This window comes from Python bivittatus, unplaced genomic scaffold (assembly GCF_059951505.1).
Source record: "Python bivittatus isolate LINGU-HERP-01145 unplaced genomic scaffold, Pbiv_v1 ctg000570_np1212, whole genome shotgun sequence".
Taxonomy (NCBI): domain Eukaryota; kingdom Metazoa; phylum Chordata; class Lepidosauria; order Squamata; family Pythonidae; genus Python; species Python bivittatus.
This window is the reverse complement of record NW_028277097.1, coordinates 19,453,488-19,467,818: the sequence shown is the minus strand read 5'-3', so window position 1 is coordinate 19,467,818 and position 14,331 is coordinate 19,453,488. Positions and strand designations below refer to the sequence as shown.

General features: G+C 42.9%; 1 protein-coding gene across 3 annotated transcripts in view; it reads left to right on the top strand.

Moving 5' to 3' along the window:
* Positions 1-2,520: 2,520 nt before the first annotated feature.
* PIK3C3 (phosphatidylinositol 3-kinase catalytic subunit type 3) overlaps positions 2,521-14,331 on the top strand; it is an 83,443-nt gene continuing 71,632 nt past the window's right edge. Inside the window, exons 1-6 of one of the 3 annotated variants that reach the window (XM_088152740.1) lie at positions 2,521-2,640; positions 3,914-4,102; positions 6,158-6,301; positions 6,706-6,835; positions 9,581-9,607; positions 13,296-13,382. In XM_088152740.1, the coding sequence (XP_088008866.1) occupies positions 2,573-2,640; positions 3,914-4,102; positions 6,158-6,301; positions 6,706-6,835; positions 9,581-9,607; positions 13,296-13,382 (645 nt within the window). In that variant the 5' untranslated portion in view covers positions 2,521-2,572. Of the gene's footprint in view, positions 2,650-3,913; positions 4,103-6,157; positions 6,302-6,705; positions 6,836-9,580; positions 9,608-13,295; positions 13,383-14,331 lie in introns of all 3 variants that reach the window. The other 2 variants (XM_088152742.1, XM_088152741.1) reach the window with 2 other exon arrangements.

Genomic DNA, 14,331 nt, shown 5'->3' with positions numbered 1-14,331 from the left:
TATGTGACTGCTGCGTGGCAGTTCTTATCTTTGGTAGCTTTTATTCCAGACCTTGTCTGATCTGCAACCTGTCCATAATAGTCTTTATCTCTAATAGCTGAAGGGCAACTCTATATAGGAACTGAAAAGTTTGTGAATGAGATACTACCAAGAAAGCCCAGGATTGTAGATTAGACTGTGAAATCTAACTATCTATCTATCTATCTATCTATCTATCTATCTATCTATCTATCTATCTATCTATCCATCCATCCATCCATCCATCCATCCATCCATCCATCCATCCATCCATCCATCCATCCATCCATCTATCTATCTATCTATCTATCTATCTATCTATCTATCTATCTATCTATCTATCTATCTATCTATCTATTCCATCAATCCATCCATCCATCCATCCATCCATCCATCCATCTATCTATCTATCTATCTATCTATCTATCTATCTATCTATCCATCCATCCATCCATCCATCCATCCATCCATCCATCCACCCATCCTATCCATCCATCCATCCATCCATCCATCCATCCATCCATCCATCCATCCATCCATCCATCCTATCTATCTATCTATCTATCTATCTATCTATCTATCTATCTATCTATCTATCTATCTATCTATCTATCTAATCCATCCATCCATCCATCCATCCATCCATCCATCCATCCATCCATCCATCCATCCATCTATCTATCTATCTATCTATCTATCTATCTATCTATCTATCTATCTATCTATCTATCTATCTATCTATCTATCTATCTATCTATCTATCTATCTATCCATCCAATCCTTCCTTCCTTCCTTCCTTCCTTCCTTCCTTCCTTCCTTCCTTCCTTCCTTCCTTCCTTCCTTCCTTCCTTCCTTTTCTTTCACCATCTATATATCCCAGAAGAAAATAAAGGCAAACCATTTCAGCGTGGCTTCTATAAAAACACATGGACATATACATGAGGTTTGTGGTCTATTTTATTGAATACCTATGATATCTGGAGAGAGCTATTTAGATAAAGCCTTTTTCTGTGGTGCTGATCAAATTTGGAAATTATGGCATGTATAAACAAGTCTGCAACCCCCTCCTTCCCCCCCCCCTTTAAAAGCAGCAAATACAGATATTTTGGCTCAGATATATCTGTGAATATAAAATGTAAAGTTCTCTTTGAGTCAAGCTCAACTTCTGATGCCTTCACACGTTGACCTTTTCTGGAACATCTCCGTTCTAAGTACCAACCAAGTCCAGCCTGGTTTTTGATACTCGAGATCAATTTAATTTATCACAGGTGGACTCCAGTCAAGGTGTAGAAACAGCTCAGCAACGATCAAGAGAAATGGGAGGCACCTGAGCTAAATTTCAAGCGTTGTTGCAAAGGGTCTGAATACTTATGCCAATGTGATATTTCAGTTTTTCCTTTTGCATACCTTTGCAAACATTTCTAAAATTCTGTTTTCACTTTGTCATTATGGGGTGCTGAGTGTAGATTAATGAGAATTTGAACGATTGTAGTATCAGGCTGCAACATAACAACACTGAAAAAAGTGAAGGGGGTCTGAATACTTTCCGAATGCACTGTACATGATAACTGCAGCGAGATTATTTTATGCACAAAGGTGGAAAGATTCAACGCTCTCCAGAATGGAGGAATGGCCGGTGAAGATGATGGAACTTGCTGAGATGGCTAAATTGACTTCTTTGATCAGAGGAAAGACAATATCTACGTTTATTGCTGACTGGAAACCCCTTACGATAAAACAGGAAAAAGTGAACTTAGGATCTATGGTTTTGATGATTAGACAGGAGAGATTATAGAAAGAAGAGAGTCACGATGCTACTTTAGACAAAGAGAGAAATCTACAGTTGTACTCATAACTGCTGTAAAGAAGTTTGGAAGCCACTTCTTTACATCTTTTTTCTTTCTTTTCTATTTTTCTTCTACTTTCTCTTCTCTTTTCTTTCTTTTTGCACCTTAGCTTTCTCTTTTATTTCTTCCTTTTTCTTTCTTCCTCCTTACTTTATTTTAGTTTGCATTAATTTTTACCCTGGTTTCTTAAAACTTTCCATAAAATTATATTTAAAAAAAGAAAGAAAAAGAAAGACACTGCTTTAGAGGGCTCCAGCTTCAGGAAGAGCAAAGCTTATCACCAGCTTAAAAAGAAAAAAAAAATCTGTGCGCAAAGAAGAACAAACTCCACCCCGTCAAGTATTAAGTTGCATTTCTTCGTCCAGCTTCTTTCCCTGTACGGAAAATAATAATAAAAAAAAACAGCCCCACTGGGCGCTGCCATCTTAGTCCGTTCCTCTGGGCGCGGCCATCTTTCCCCCTCTTCCGTACGCGCCGCCCGCCATCTTGGCGTAGGGCAAAGAACGCCGCCGGGGGCGGTAAAGGGCTTCGCCGCCCTTTCGAACGAGGGCGGGGGCGGGGCGCGCGGGCTCCAATGAGAGGCGCCGGGGAGCGCCTCCGGCCGCGGATTGGGGGAGCTGGAAGCGCGCGGGGGGCGGGGAGTCGCGCGCGACAGCATCAGCTGGTGCCGGTGTCAGAGCGGCGGGAGGGTTGGCGCACCAGCCGCCATGGGCGAAGCGGAGAAGTTCAGCTACGTCTACAGCTGCGATCTGGACCTCAACGTGCAGCTGAAGATGTGAGTGGGGTGAGCCCCGCGGCTCGCGGGCCCCCTCCCGGTGGGGGGGGGGGTAGGGGCGCCGCCCTCTCCCAGGGCTTGGGGCAGGCGGGCAGCGGGGTCCCCGCTTTGCAGTCCCCGGGGCGCCCACCCAGCCCTGCATCGCACGAGGCGTCTCCCGGGGAGGAGGGGGCGCCCTTCGGCGTGCGCGCAGCGGGGGCCGGGGCTCCGTCCCCATGCTTGCGGGGTGGCGGCTGCAAAGGGCAACGCAACCGGGCAGAGGGGTGCCCCGGGGGAGGGGGCGTGCGTTGCACCCGAGAGAGCCCCCCTCGAGCCTGGGGCTTGGCCGGGATGAGCTGGCGCCAAGCAGCCTTTCAACTGTGGAGTCCTTGGGGTTCTCTGAGCTTGGTTCTTTTCTTGCAAACGTGCCATTACCCGGCTAGGTAACATCTTCAGTGCTGGAATGGGATGGGGTTTGCTCTCTACCTAGCCGGGCTATGAAACGTTTGCAAGAAAAGAACCAAGCTCAGAGAACCCCAAGGACTCCCCAGTTCAACCCTGAGCCACACATACTCACCTCCATTGCAGCCTTTCAACTGCCGGTCGGTGGCCGGAATGAAATGAAGCAACCTGAAGCGTCCCACGCACCTCCCTTGCACTATTGGGAAAGACATGCGATGCTCTAGAAAGGGTGACTGGGGTCCTCCTCGCTTGGTAGAGGAGCCCCATCAGTCTCAGCCCCATCAGCCCCACTTCACTGAAACAAGCCATGTTGCTGTTGCTGTTATTATTATTTGTGTTTAATTTCTGCACTTCTACAGCAGAGGTGTATGATGGAGGGATGTATTGTCCTTTGCTCTGGAACGTCACAGATCAGGGAGAGATTTAAACTCCTTTTCTCAGTCCCTGCGCCCTGCTGCGGTGGCCCAGCAAAGCTGCTGAAAAGCACACACGCGCAAACCGGCAGTATTGAGTTAGCACGATTATCAGATTTGACCTGATTATCAGAAAGTTTAGGACTCCAGAATTTGCTGTCAGTTCTTCCAAAATTCTGTTCTGATAGCAGATACTACATCCGTGATGCAGCCCTGCTCCCCGGGAGGCTAGCTCTCTTCCTGGAGGGTTTCGTTGTGTGCTTGGTTTTTTTAACAGACTGTTCAGTCCTGCTTGTCTTGTACAAACCCGCTCATCCAATGCCATTCAAAACCACTGATTTTGCAAGTTTCGCCTTCAGAAGATATCTTTATTTTGCTCTGGGAATATCTTGTTCAAAGCTTGTTTTTCATCCACTTAGAGGCAGCTTGGAGGGGAAAAGAGAACAGAAGAGCTACAAAGCAGTTTTGGAAAATCCCATGCTCAGATTCTCGGGGTTGTACCAAGAGACTTGTTCTGACCTGTATGTCACCTGCCAGGTCTTTGCAGAAGGAAAGCCTCTCGCTCTTCCTGTCCGGACGTCTTACAAAGCTTTCAGCACCAGGTGGAAGTAAGTCCTCTGGGTTGGGAGTCAGTCGTGCAGGTCCTAAAGCTCTCATCTGGGCCTCTCCTTCTACTCTTCAAGCACTTTGTGTCCTGGGACTTCCTTGCCACAAACTTTCTGATCCCAGGAAGGGGAAGGTTCTGTGTGGCGATATCTGTATATGGTTGGTTGTGTCTGTGGGGTTTTGCATGTGCTTTATGAATGTTTTAAAAATGATCATGTGCCATCAAGTTGGTGTCAGCTCTTAGCAACCACAGAGATGGACCTTCTCCAGGAGGGTCTGTCTACAAGCTGGTGTTTCAGGTCTTTCTAACCATTGCTGCTGTAATTGAATCCATAAACATTATAATAGTAATAGGTAAAAGGCGACATCTCCTTCAACTTGAGTGCAACCTGGATGCATTCACGTTGTTTTCTTGGAATTGTAATGGAGATGGTTTTCCATTGGCTTCTTACAGAATATTTTTTACTTCCCTGAATAGTTTATAGCTCTCAGATCTGATGGCCAAATGCACGGTTGCTTAGCTTCTGAGATGAAATAATAGCATAGACCTGTATGCGTATACACATACACACTTGAGTTGTACACATATGCGTTTCCTTAACATACAAATATTGATAAAGCATACCAATATTCATAAACCATATTGTCTAAATTAACTTTGTAAACAGCCCAGACTGGATTGAATATTAAAACGGGGGAAAAAATCAGGAAATTTGTATCATAGACAAAAAAGTTGCAGGAAATTTGACCTGACTGCTTAAAAAATCCTTTTTGTTGTTACTCTAAGAAAAGAAGACAAATTTAAATATTTATTTACTTTATTACAATGATGGTTTTATTCCCCAGTGCAGATATCAGCGTGTAGAATTGGATGTTGATTTTTCCTTCAATATACATTTTCAAGCGGGGAGGAATGACTTGAGAAATTCCAAAGGGTACAGTATAGCCAAGAAAAATATATATCTTGACCAATGGTGATTACTCCCAAGCAGCCTTGCCCACAACTGGCCACCTGTTACATATGTGAACTTCAATTCCCAGAATTGTGGTTGAGGAATTCTGGGACTTCAGCATTGAACCTCAGGGAACAGGCCAGTTGGGGGAAAGGTTGTTCTAAAGTCATGGCTGTGTATTTGTGATGGATTTAGGAGTGTTTCCTAAGGCTGGGTCTAACTTTTCATGTGCTGCTTTCTATCCTTGCTCTGGGTTTAGCTTACTACACAGCAGACTACTTGGAAGGTTGATTGCGAGAGGGAGAAAGTGTCATTTGGAGGTCCTCAGGAACCTCCCTTTCTTTATCTCCCTTGATTGCTGAGCCATAGGATGTAAGAACTCTTGCCTAGTTGGATCCCAATTTCAACTAGTCCACTTCCTATCATAGCCAACCAGTTGCTGCAACTCTTCCCCAGTTGTGGCTTGTATGTCTGTGAATTTCTATGGGGAGAAGGTATCTTTGAGCTTCTTGGAGAAGGAGCCTACCCTATTCCCATCAGCAGTGGTCAGGTTGACTAATGGTGAAGGATGATGGTTGTTGTAGACCAAAACAACTGGAGCACCCTTCTCCAAGTTTAGCATCACCCAAAGATGTGGACTTCAAGCTCCAGAAATCTTCTAGTGGTTGAGGCATTCTGGGAGTTGAAATTTTCACATCTGGAGGTTGCCCAGCTTGAGGAAGTCTGATCTGAAGAAATCAAAGTTGTGAAAGACTAAAAGAAACAAGAGAAAACAAGTTTGACATCCAGGGAAAACTGGAAGATACAAGATGGGGACTGCGTTTTTTTTAACTCACCTGTGAGGATTTGCTTTGTTTGCTGTTATTCATTTATCTGTTACCTAGTGAAGTCTCAGGACTGCATCCTGAAGTCTTAGATGTGCCCTTCAGAGCACATCCAGAAGTTGCCACCAGGTGGTTATTCATTACTGTGGCAGTAAAGAAAACAAGTAGATGGATCATGTTAACAGTGCTTGGCACTCAGTAATTGAGAGATTTTTGGACTCTGGTCTGTGGATGGCTAGAACTGTGTAAATCTGAACTAAAACTAAACTTCTCCTTTCAGCTGGAATGAATGGTTAAAACTACCGGTTAAATACCCCGATTTGCCCCGGAATGCTCAGGTGGCCTTGACAATATGGGATGTCTATGGACCTGGCAAAGCAGTGCCTGTTGGTGGAACAACAGTCTCTCTTTTTGGGAAATACGGGTGAGTTGTTTTTCTTCTCTTCCTACCATCCTTTGGAGATCTAAACACAGAAACATAGCATTTGGGGAGCAGCACAGCAAATGAGAATGGCCTTGCTGTGTTTGACCACAAGGCCAGCCATTTGATTGCCCTGCACACAGGACAGCATGCAGAAGTCCATGGATTTCATGAGCTGGAAATAAGTCCTGCTCTGGGGCTAGAAGATGCTATGAAGGAACTACAGGAATTGTCTGATGCCTTTGTCACCAGATTGTCTTCTTCTGTACTGTATATGAGTTGCAATTGTGGGCCTCAGTAGTCCATCTGCTTGAGATCCTGTGCTGTGTTCCTGCCAAGTTGGAGGACTGACTTCATTTTGGTCATGCTAGGATGACTGCTTCTCTAAATTTGCACTCCTTTCATAGGATGTTCCGGCAAGGGATGCATGATCTGAAAGTATGGCCCAATGTGGAAGCAGATGGTTCTGAGCCTACTAAGACTCCTGGGAAAACAAGCAGTACATTTTCAGAAGACCAGATGAGTCGATTAGCTAAGGTAAGAGGAAACCCTCCTTGCTTGTTGTTCTAATTGTGTTTGTCACAGTATCCCATTATGATTCTCCATGATTGTTTGAGAAGGATCTCAATCAGATTGAAACCATGAACTGAACAAGTAAGGCAAGGAGTTAAGTCTGGAAGTTAAAACATGTTTAATCTTCAACATGGAAAAAGAGGCATCACTGACTTCCGGCTAATGGGGCGTTCATTTAGAATGAAATTATTATTTTAAACTGATCCTCTTTCCCCAGCTCAAAGGTCCTCCAGAGGTGGGGAAGAAGGTGGTCTAGGTGGGATAATGGAAGTTGTATCCCAATGCCTCTAGAGGTCTCCTGGCTGGAGAAAACAGATGAAGATAATTGTCTTCAAGCTTTCTTTGACTTCATGCTCTGACTTGTACAACTGGAAAACAAGGGCTATTGAGTAAACCTACAAAATTCTAGATTTTATTATAGCAAAATATTTGGAAACTAAAGTGTGTCTTTGAATCAATAGTATTTAATAGGTTTGTAGAAAACATACTGTTCCAGGAACTAATTGTTCCAGAGAACATGGAGATGTGGTTTTTCTTCTGGGCCACACCAGTCTGGATGGTCTGAAGGCTTTCCAGAAGTTCTGAAACAAGTAGCAATGCAAAAAGCAATAATTTTTGCTCCAACTAGTGTTGGACCATCTTTAAGTGGAATCCCACTGAGAATGTATTTTACCAGTGCAAGTTGCATTTCTAAATAATGAGCCATGTTTAAGTATTTCCCTTAGGGATGCGTAGTACAGGTAGTCCTCGTTTAACAACTACAATTGAGATCAGCAACTCGGTTGATAAGCAAAGCGGTTGCTAAGTGAAACCGTGACTGCTTATGATCTTCCTTCAGCTTTCCATTCTTTGCAGACCTGTGAAGGTCATAAATGTGAGGATTGGTTGCAAAGTTACTTTTCCATCACCGTTGTAACTGCGAATGATCACTAAATGAGGCATTTGCTAAAAAAAGGACTATCTGTATTATATTCGGATAGGTTGGTGATGTAAGTTACAAAGTCCCATTTTAAAAATATGCAGTGTATATGTCTGCTTGTAAGTAGAAAGTATATATGTCTACTTGGAAATTCAGGAAGACTCACTTCTATGTATAGGAGGACAGCCTTCCAAATTGAAGCCTTTCTGTCCTATAAAAAATGCTTTGAAAAATTTTCAGTGAGATCATAGTTTTAAGAAATTAAATAGCCAGAGAGAGGCAACTGAAAAAGAATTCTGTTTGTTTTGCCCATCCATTAATGTTTGACAAGTCTGGGAATCATCCAGAGAGATAGGAGGAAGCAGATATTATATATAAGGACTAAGGATGTACAAAATTTACTAATTTGGGAGTGGATTGTTCTAGAGAACTCTAGAACTTTCTGTTTTTCCTGTAGACCATGCTAAATCTTCTCTGAACCACACTGTTCTCAGGAACAGTTCAGCAATTCCCAGAAGTAAATCTTCTGAACTAGAAGCATACTGAAGTGTTCCAGAGATGGGCCATTTCATCTACAACACTATGTCTGGGGCACCTTGAACAATTTTTGTTCAGCGGGTTTATTTCCAGAAACCACTGAACTGCTTCCAGGAACGGCGTGGTCCTGAGGTGGTTAGATGTGGTGGTCCAGATGAGAAAACAGTTCTCTGGAACATTGCATTCCTGAAACTGCCCCAAGTAATCCCACCAAAAGCATGGCTCTTTTATTTGTATATGAAATAAAATATATCACATATATTAGCATCATGTAGGGGCAGGAACAATGTCTGATGGATACAGAATTGTGATCTCATCAGACTTCGGCTGCACTTCTGTGACTCTTGTGGTGCTTTTGAACCTGAAGACATATCTCCTTTAGATATTCCTGTTTAAGTAAGTTACATTTTTATAGATCACGTTTGGCCAGCCTAGGACCTTCAAGTATGTTGGGAATTGTAACCCATTGCGTCTGAAGGAAACCAGGTTGCAGAAGACAGGCACAGATGTGGAGCATATTTTAGCTTTCCTGCCCATTTCTTGGCATTCTGATTATCTGTTGGAAAAGTTGAGCTAAATATATTTATGATTGCTCACTTTTCAGGACAGCTGAGTGTTAGCATTGCTTGTCTGTGTCTGAAGCAGATTAAGCTGCTTGTTAACTGCTTCTAAGAGTAAGCTGCTTCTTAGTTAGAAGCCGCTAAGAGTTCTTGCAAGAGTAAAAGACAGGAAAGTGAGTTTTGCCTGTCTCCACTTAAACTCAGATCAAGTTGTAATTAATAGTGTCTTTGGATCAGTTAATTCCAGATGCTCATACAAATATAGATCATCTTGCAGACCCTCTATGCTATCTTTTGCAATGTTAGGAACATGCTATTTCCACGGTCAGTTTCCATGTTCAGAGGTCACTCTGAAGACCAGTTTCTGGGAGGGGAGATTTTGTTCTGTGCTTCTCAAAGGACGTCTGTCTCCCATCTCACCACTTATTTCTTCACCCTATCTCATCTTTGGATCTGTTTGTTGTTTCTCATGTGGCACTGCTCTTCTTTGGATAACTCTTTCAGAGGCCAGTAAAAGTGGACCAAATTTCTGCTTTCCACTCCCTCTCTGGCTAATGTTTAACTGCATTGCTAAAACTTTGGTCCATTAGATCAAGGTAACATTTCCAAGAAGACAAGAGGATTCATGGCTGGGTAATGATCTCGGTTGCATCTTTGAGATGTACAGCTAACGGATAGGTCTTTTTAATGTAGGCCTCTGGCGAGGAACATTTGGAGGAAGTAAGTATCAAGGAACCATGGCCTGCTGGCACCAGTCTTTGGAAAAGCACATGGTTGCAATTTCCTGAGGACTAACATTCTAATCTTTAAAAAGCTTTCCTTTGAAAAGCATATGCCAACTTGTTCATATGTCAGTTTGCTCATCTTGCATCTGTTAACCCTCCTGAGCTTGTAGGATTGCAATGTAGGATTTCAGCATTGGGCTACGCTGTGGTTTAGCTGCATAGATTACAGAACACCTTAAGCTTTAAACCATGACTTACAAACCACCGTGACTGAGATCACTTATTGTGCTAAACCAAAGAAGGCATATTATGGTTTAGGTTGGGGTCTGAACCCCGTGTCAGACAGACCAGAATTTAGTCATAGAGTTTTTTCCTCCCACATTGGAGAGTGTTTGACAATAGGTAGGATCCATGCTTAGAGTAGACTTATTGATATAAATAACATGTAAAAGGTAAAAACACACTTGACTACAGCTTGACTCTTGGTAGCTGTACCCATGCATTTTCCTTAACAGTTTTATGGAAGTTCTAGACTACAGCCCTGGTATTTCCTAGTGATTGCCCATCCAATTAGTAGCCAGGGATGACTCTGCTTAGTTTCTAAGAGCAGCCATAGTTGGCTAGGTAGAGCCAATTGCTGGAACAAATAAGATTTAGTCATAAATAAAGTCTCATTTATTACATCAAATCTTCCTCTAAGCTTGACTCAGATTTTAATCTTCTGCAATAAATCAGAGAGAGATTATGGTTTACTCATTTACAAGGACCGTATTTGTCTCCAATGATCGTAAATATTATTTTCATATTAATATAGACTCAGATATAATACTTGCATTCTTGTTCATTCATCTCCAGTTCAGTGGAAGTATTTAATGAAACACAACAAAAGGTAACCATGGTGAGATGTTTCTCTTCTTCGCTGTTATTTACAGTGGCTGGGTTTCCACATAATTATGAACCTTTATGATAATGTCATCATAGTACAAAAGTGAAGGTGCAGAATGTGGGGGGGGCGGTGTCTCATAACATACTTAATCAGGTCAGATGAAGACAGAGCAGTTGTAGTTACACGGCACACTAAGTTTGATTAGCATTAACCATTGTTAATTTTTTAATGGGCTAGCCTGATGCATGAGCCAGCCTTGGTTGTTAATTGACATTCAGGATGCCTTGTGAATCTAGAGTCTGTTGAGTTGGAGGCAATAGACATTGCATAATCAACAAACAGACAAATGGGTAAATTCAGGGATCAAGTTAAACCAGTGTTGTCCAAACTTGGCCACTTTAAGATCAGTGGACTTCAACTCCCAGAATTCCCCAGCCAGCATGCTGGCTGGGGAATTCTGTGAGTTGAAGTCCACTGATCTTAAAGTGGCCAAGTTTGGACAACACTGAGTTAAACCCATTGTGTGAACCCAACAGTGAAGTAATAATTGGCTTAAATGGTAACTTTCTCCGCATTGGGGTCACATAAACCCTTAATACCTTAGAGGTATAGAAATTTACCTTATCTGATTGGTTAGAGGGGCATAAAACTCAACAGCCACATATTTATGGGGAATGCATGGATTATAGAGTGGTTTGGGTAGAGCGAAAAATGGATTTTTAATGACCACACCAGGATCTGTTATGTCCCCTCGAAGCATAGGAGGGTTAATTTAATGGATAACTGCTTAAGATCGCTGCTGTTTTTGTTTTTGTTTTTTTAGTGTTATTTTAACTTCCTGACTAAAACTCTACATCGGAAGTGTGTAGTAAAGTTTAACTCTTCTATCCTGCTTTTTTGTTTTTGTTCTTTTAACTGTCTTTTTGGAATGGATTTTTTTTCGTTGTTCTTTTTGTTTTGCACTTCGATATGGACCATTTTTCCCAATTAGTCTGCTCACAAATATGTGAGGTTTACTCCCTGTACTAATTTTAAAGCTTTCCGTTTAATCCCATAAGGAACTTTGCATGCTCAATACCCTGCTGGTGCTTGTCCAAACTCCTGGTTTTCTGACTTTTGATCAGTTATCAAAAGAAAAAAAAAATCTGTTTAAGAAGCAGTTGGGTTGAGATGTAGTGATGGCAAGGAACAATTTTGAAGACTTTACACATTGGTAGGCCCAGTCTATTGCCAGACTAATCCCAATGCAACATTGGCTGCCATTTTGAGCCCTTCAAGTTGGTCCCTTTCACAAAAAATACTGGGTGTATTGTCACAAGTCACTGGGCCCACGTGGGGAAGTTGACTTTGTCTGTTTCCCTCTGTTCTAGTCTGATTCTGATTTATCTTTCCTCCTTCCTTTTCTTCCAACTTGGAACCCCAACAGAATTGGTTGACAACCTTTGTTAACTAAGCTAGTTTTAAAACTGCATTGAGTGAGCTTAAACTTATTGGGGAAAACCTCCACCCCCATACACACACATAGCCATCGTTGCTAAATGGTTTCTTGGTGGCAATCACACACCCGTTTATTTGTGCTTAACGTAGAGGAAGCATGGTTTTACTCAACACAATTTGCTGGGTTTGTAGACACCGAGCTATAAAGAAAGCACATAGGCTGGATTCCTACAAGACGCTAGGCAAAAAATGTGGTTGTCTGGATTGTGATTTGGTATGTCACACAAACACAACCGCATTGTCTGAAGATGAAGAGAAGCATTGCCCTTATTTCAGTTTCTTAGAACTCTGTGACTCTTTAGTCTACCTCAGTGAGGTCCAAGTGAGAGTCCCATGTGGTGTAATGGTGCAAATGCTGGACTAGGAGCAGAGAGACCCATGTTCTAATCCATCCTCAACCATGGAAATTCCTTGGATGACTCAGGGCTGGTCATCATCATCATCTCTCAGTTCCACAAGGATTGTTGTTGTTGTGGGGATAAAATGAAGAGAGATCCTCATGCAAGCTTCTTGAGTTCCTAGAAGGAGCTGAAGCCAGAAAGAAGAGGGGCTAGAGCTAGAAGGGGTGGGGACTGTACAGGCTCTCCCTGACCAGTGTCCTTTGCTTTGTTTTCACTTTCAATTTCACGTTCACTTTCCAACTCTCACTTCTGTTTCCAATCCAGCTGGAAGGAGACAAATAGCTCTTATCAGAAATCTGGACTGATTTGGTAGTGGGGTGGCTGTGGAGGTGTCAAAAATCACAATGGCAACTGTGGCTACCCAGTCAAAACCCTGACCCTTTTTACATACATTGCAACACATGTAAAAGAGGGTGGAGCTTCAATCGTGGCTCCCACCTTGACTTTTTTGATCCTCCCTCCCTCTCCCCCCCCCCCATTGGGCACCTCTGCAAGGGCTTCCTGTTAGCCACCCCTGCTCTAGATGCTACCCTTTGCAAAGGGTCCAAGGGATGGGGTCAGGTGGTTTTTCTCAACTTCATTGTTTCCAGTGGAAGATGAAACAGGTATTTAGATCAAGCATGCCCTTGGGAGTGAAATGTTACTTAGCTTGAGATATGAATCTGAATTGCTTAATTGCCTTGATGAAGGTGCACTGAACCGTGGCAAGAGGTGGTAATAGGACCTGTGTCTAATCTTCATCCAGTTGGGCGCAATGTTGATATTGCAATGGTAGGTAGGTAGGTAGATAGATTCAATACCCACACACACATGTGTGTGTGTGTAATTCTTTATTACCTTCAAAATGGCAACTTCTTCTTTCTTTCCAGCTAAAATAACATCGTACCTTTTCCTTCCAGCTCACCAAATCTCACAGGCAGGGGCACATGGTCAAAGTCGATTGGCTGGACAGATTGACCTTTCGAGAAATTGAAATGATCAATGAGGTATGTCATGGGCTTACATGAGCTTTGGGGCATGGCTCATTTGGAAACGGTGGTGCACAGCAGGTGCTGGATCTTCAGGGAACGTAGTTAGTTCTTCTTCAGCTTTCTTCCCAGCCCACCCCCACCCCCCACCAGTCCTCTTTGCAGCGGTGTAATTTGGGGCAGAGGGAAAGACGAGGGTTGTGTTAGCATTTGGCCTCTGAATAATTTCCAAGGAATCTAGAGGGGTGTTCAAAAAAATGGCGGATGCAACGAAGTGACCAAGGCTGTACACAGGCCCTTGTTTTATGGGTCTTTCGCCTCCTGTAAAAAGGGGTGGGCTTCAGTCATCAGCTGTAGCCACCATCTTGATTTCTCCTTCCTTCCGCCCCCTGTGGATGCCCTGAGTGTGGATGCTGAGGACACATCAAAGAGAACATTGGAAAACAAAGTTGGATTTGATATAATTTATGTTTAATTAAAGTCTCCCACAAAATGAACTTCACTCCTGGGGAATACACAAAGACATTTGTGGTGCTTTCCTGCCAATGAGATGGACGTGGTTTTCCATTCACTTTTAAGATTTCTTCCCCCCCCTTTTTTTTTTTTTACTTCCCCGTCTAAGGAATCTCAGATTAGAATTCCTATCCAAGTATTCCCCAGGTCAACAGCATCCACAGGGGTTGGGGTGGGGCGTGGGGATTTCTTTCATGCTGTTCCAACACAAGTCTGCCACTTTTGTGTATACACCATGAGATCACCTGGATGTACAAAAGGGGAGAGTTTATAGCACAACGGTATGACACTGCAAGACTTATTTTCACATTTCCATCCTAACACAATCCAAAAGGCTTACGTAGAATATAAAAACCCATTAAAGATCAGTGTTTCTCAACCTCGGGAGATCCTGTAGATCAGTGTTTCTCAACCTCGGCCCCTTGAAGATGTGTGGACTTCAACTCCCAGAATT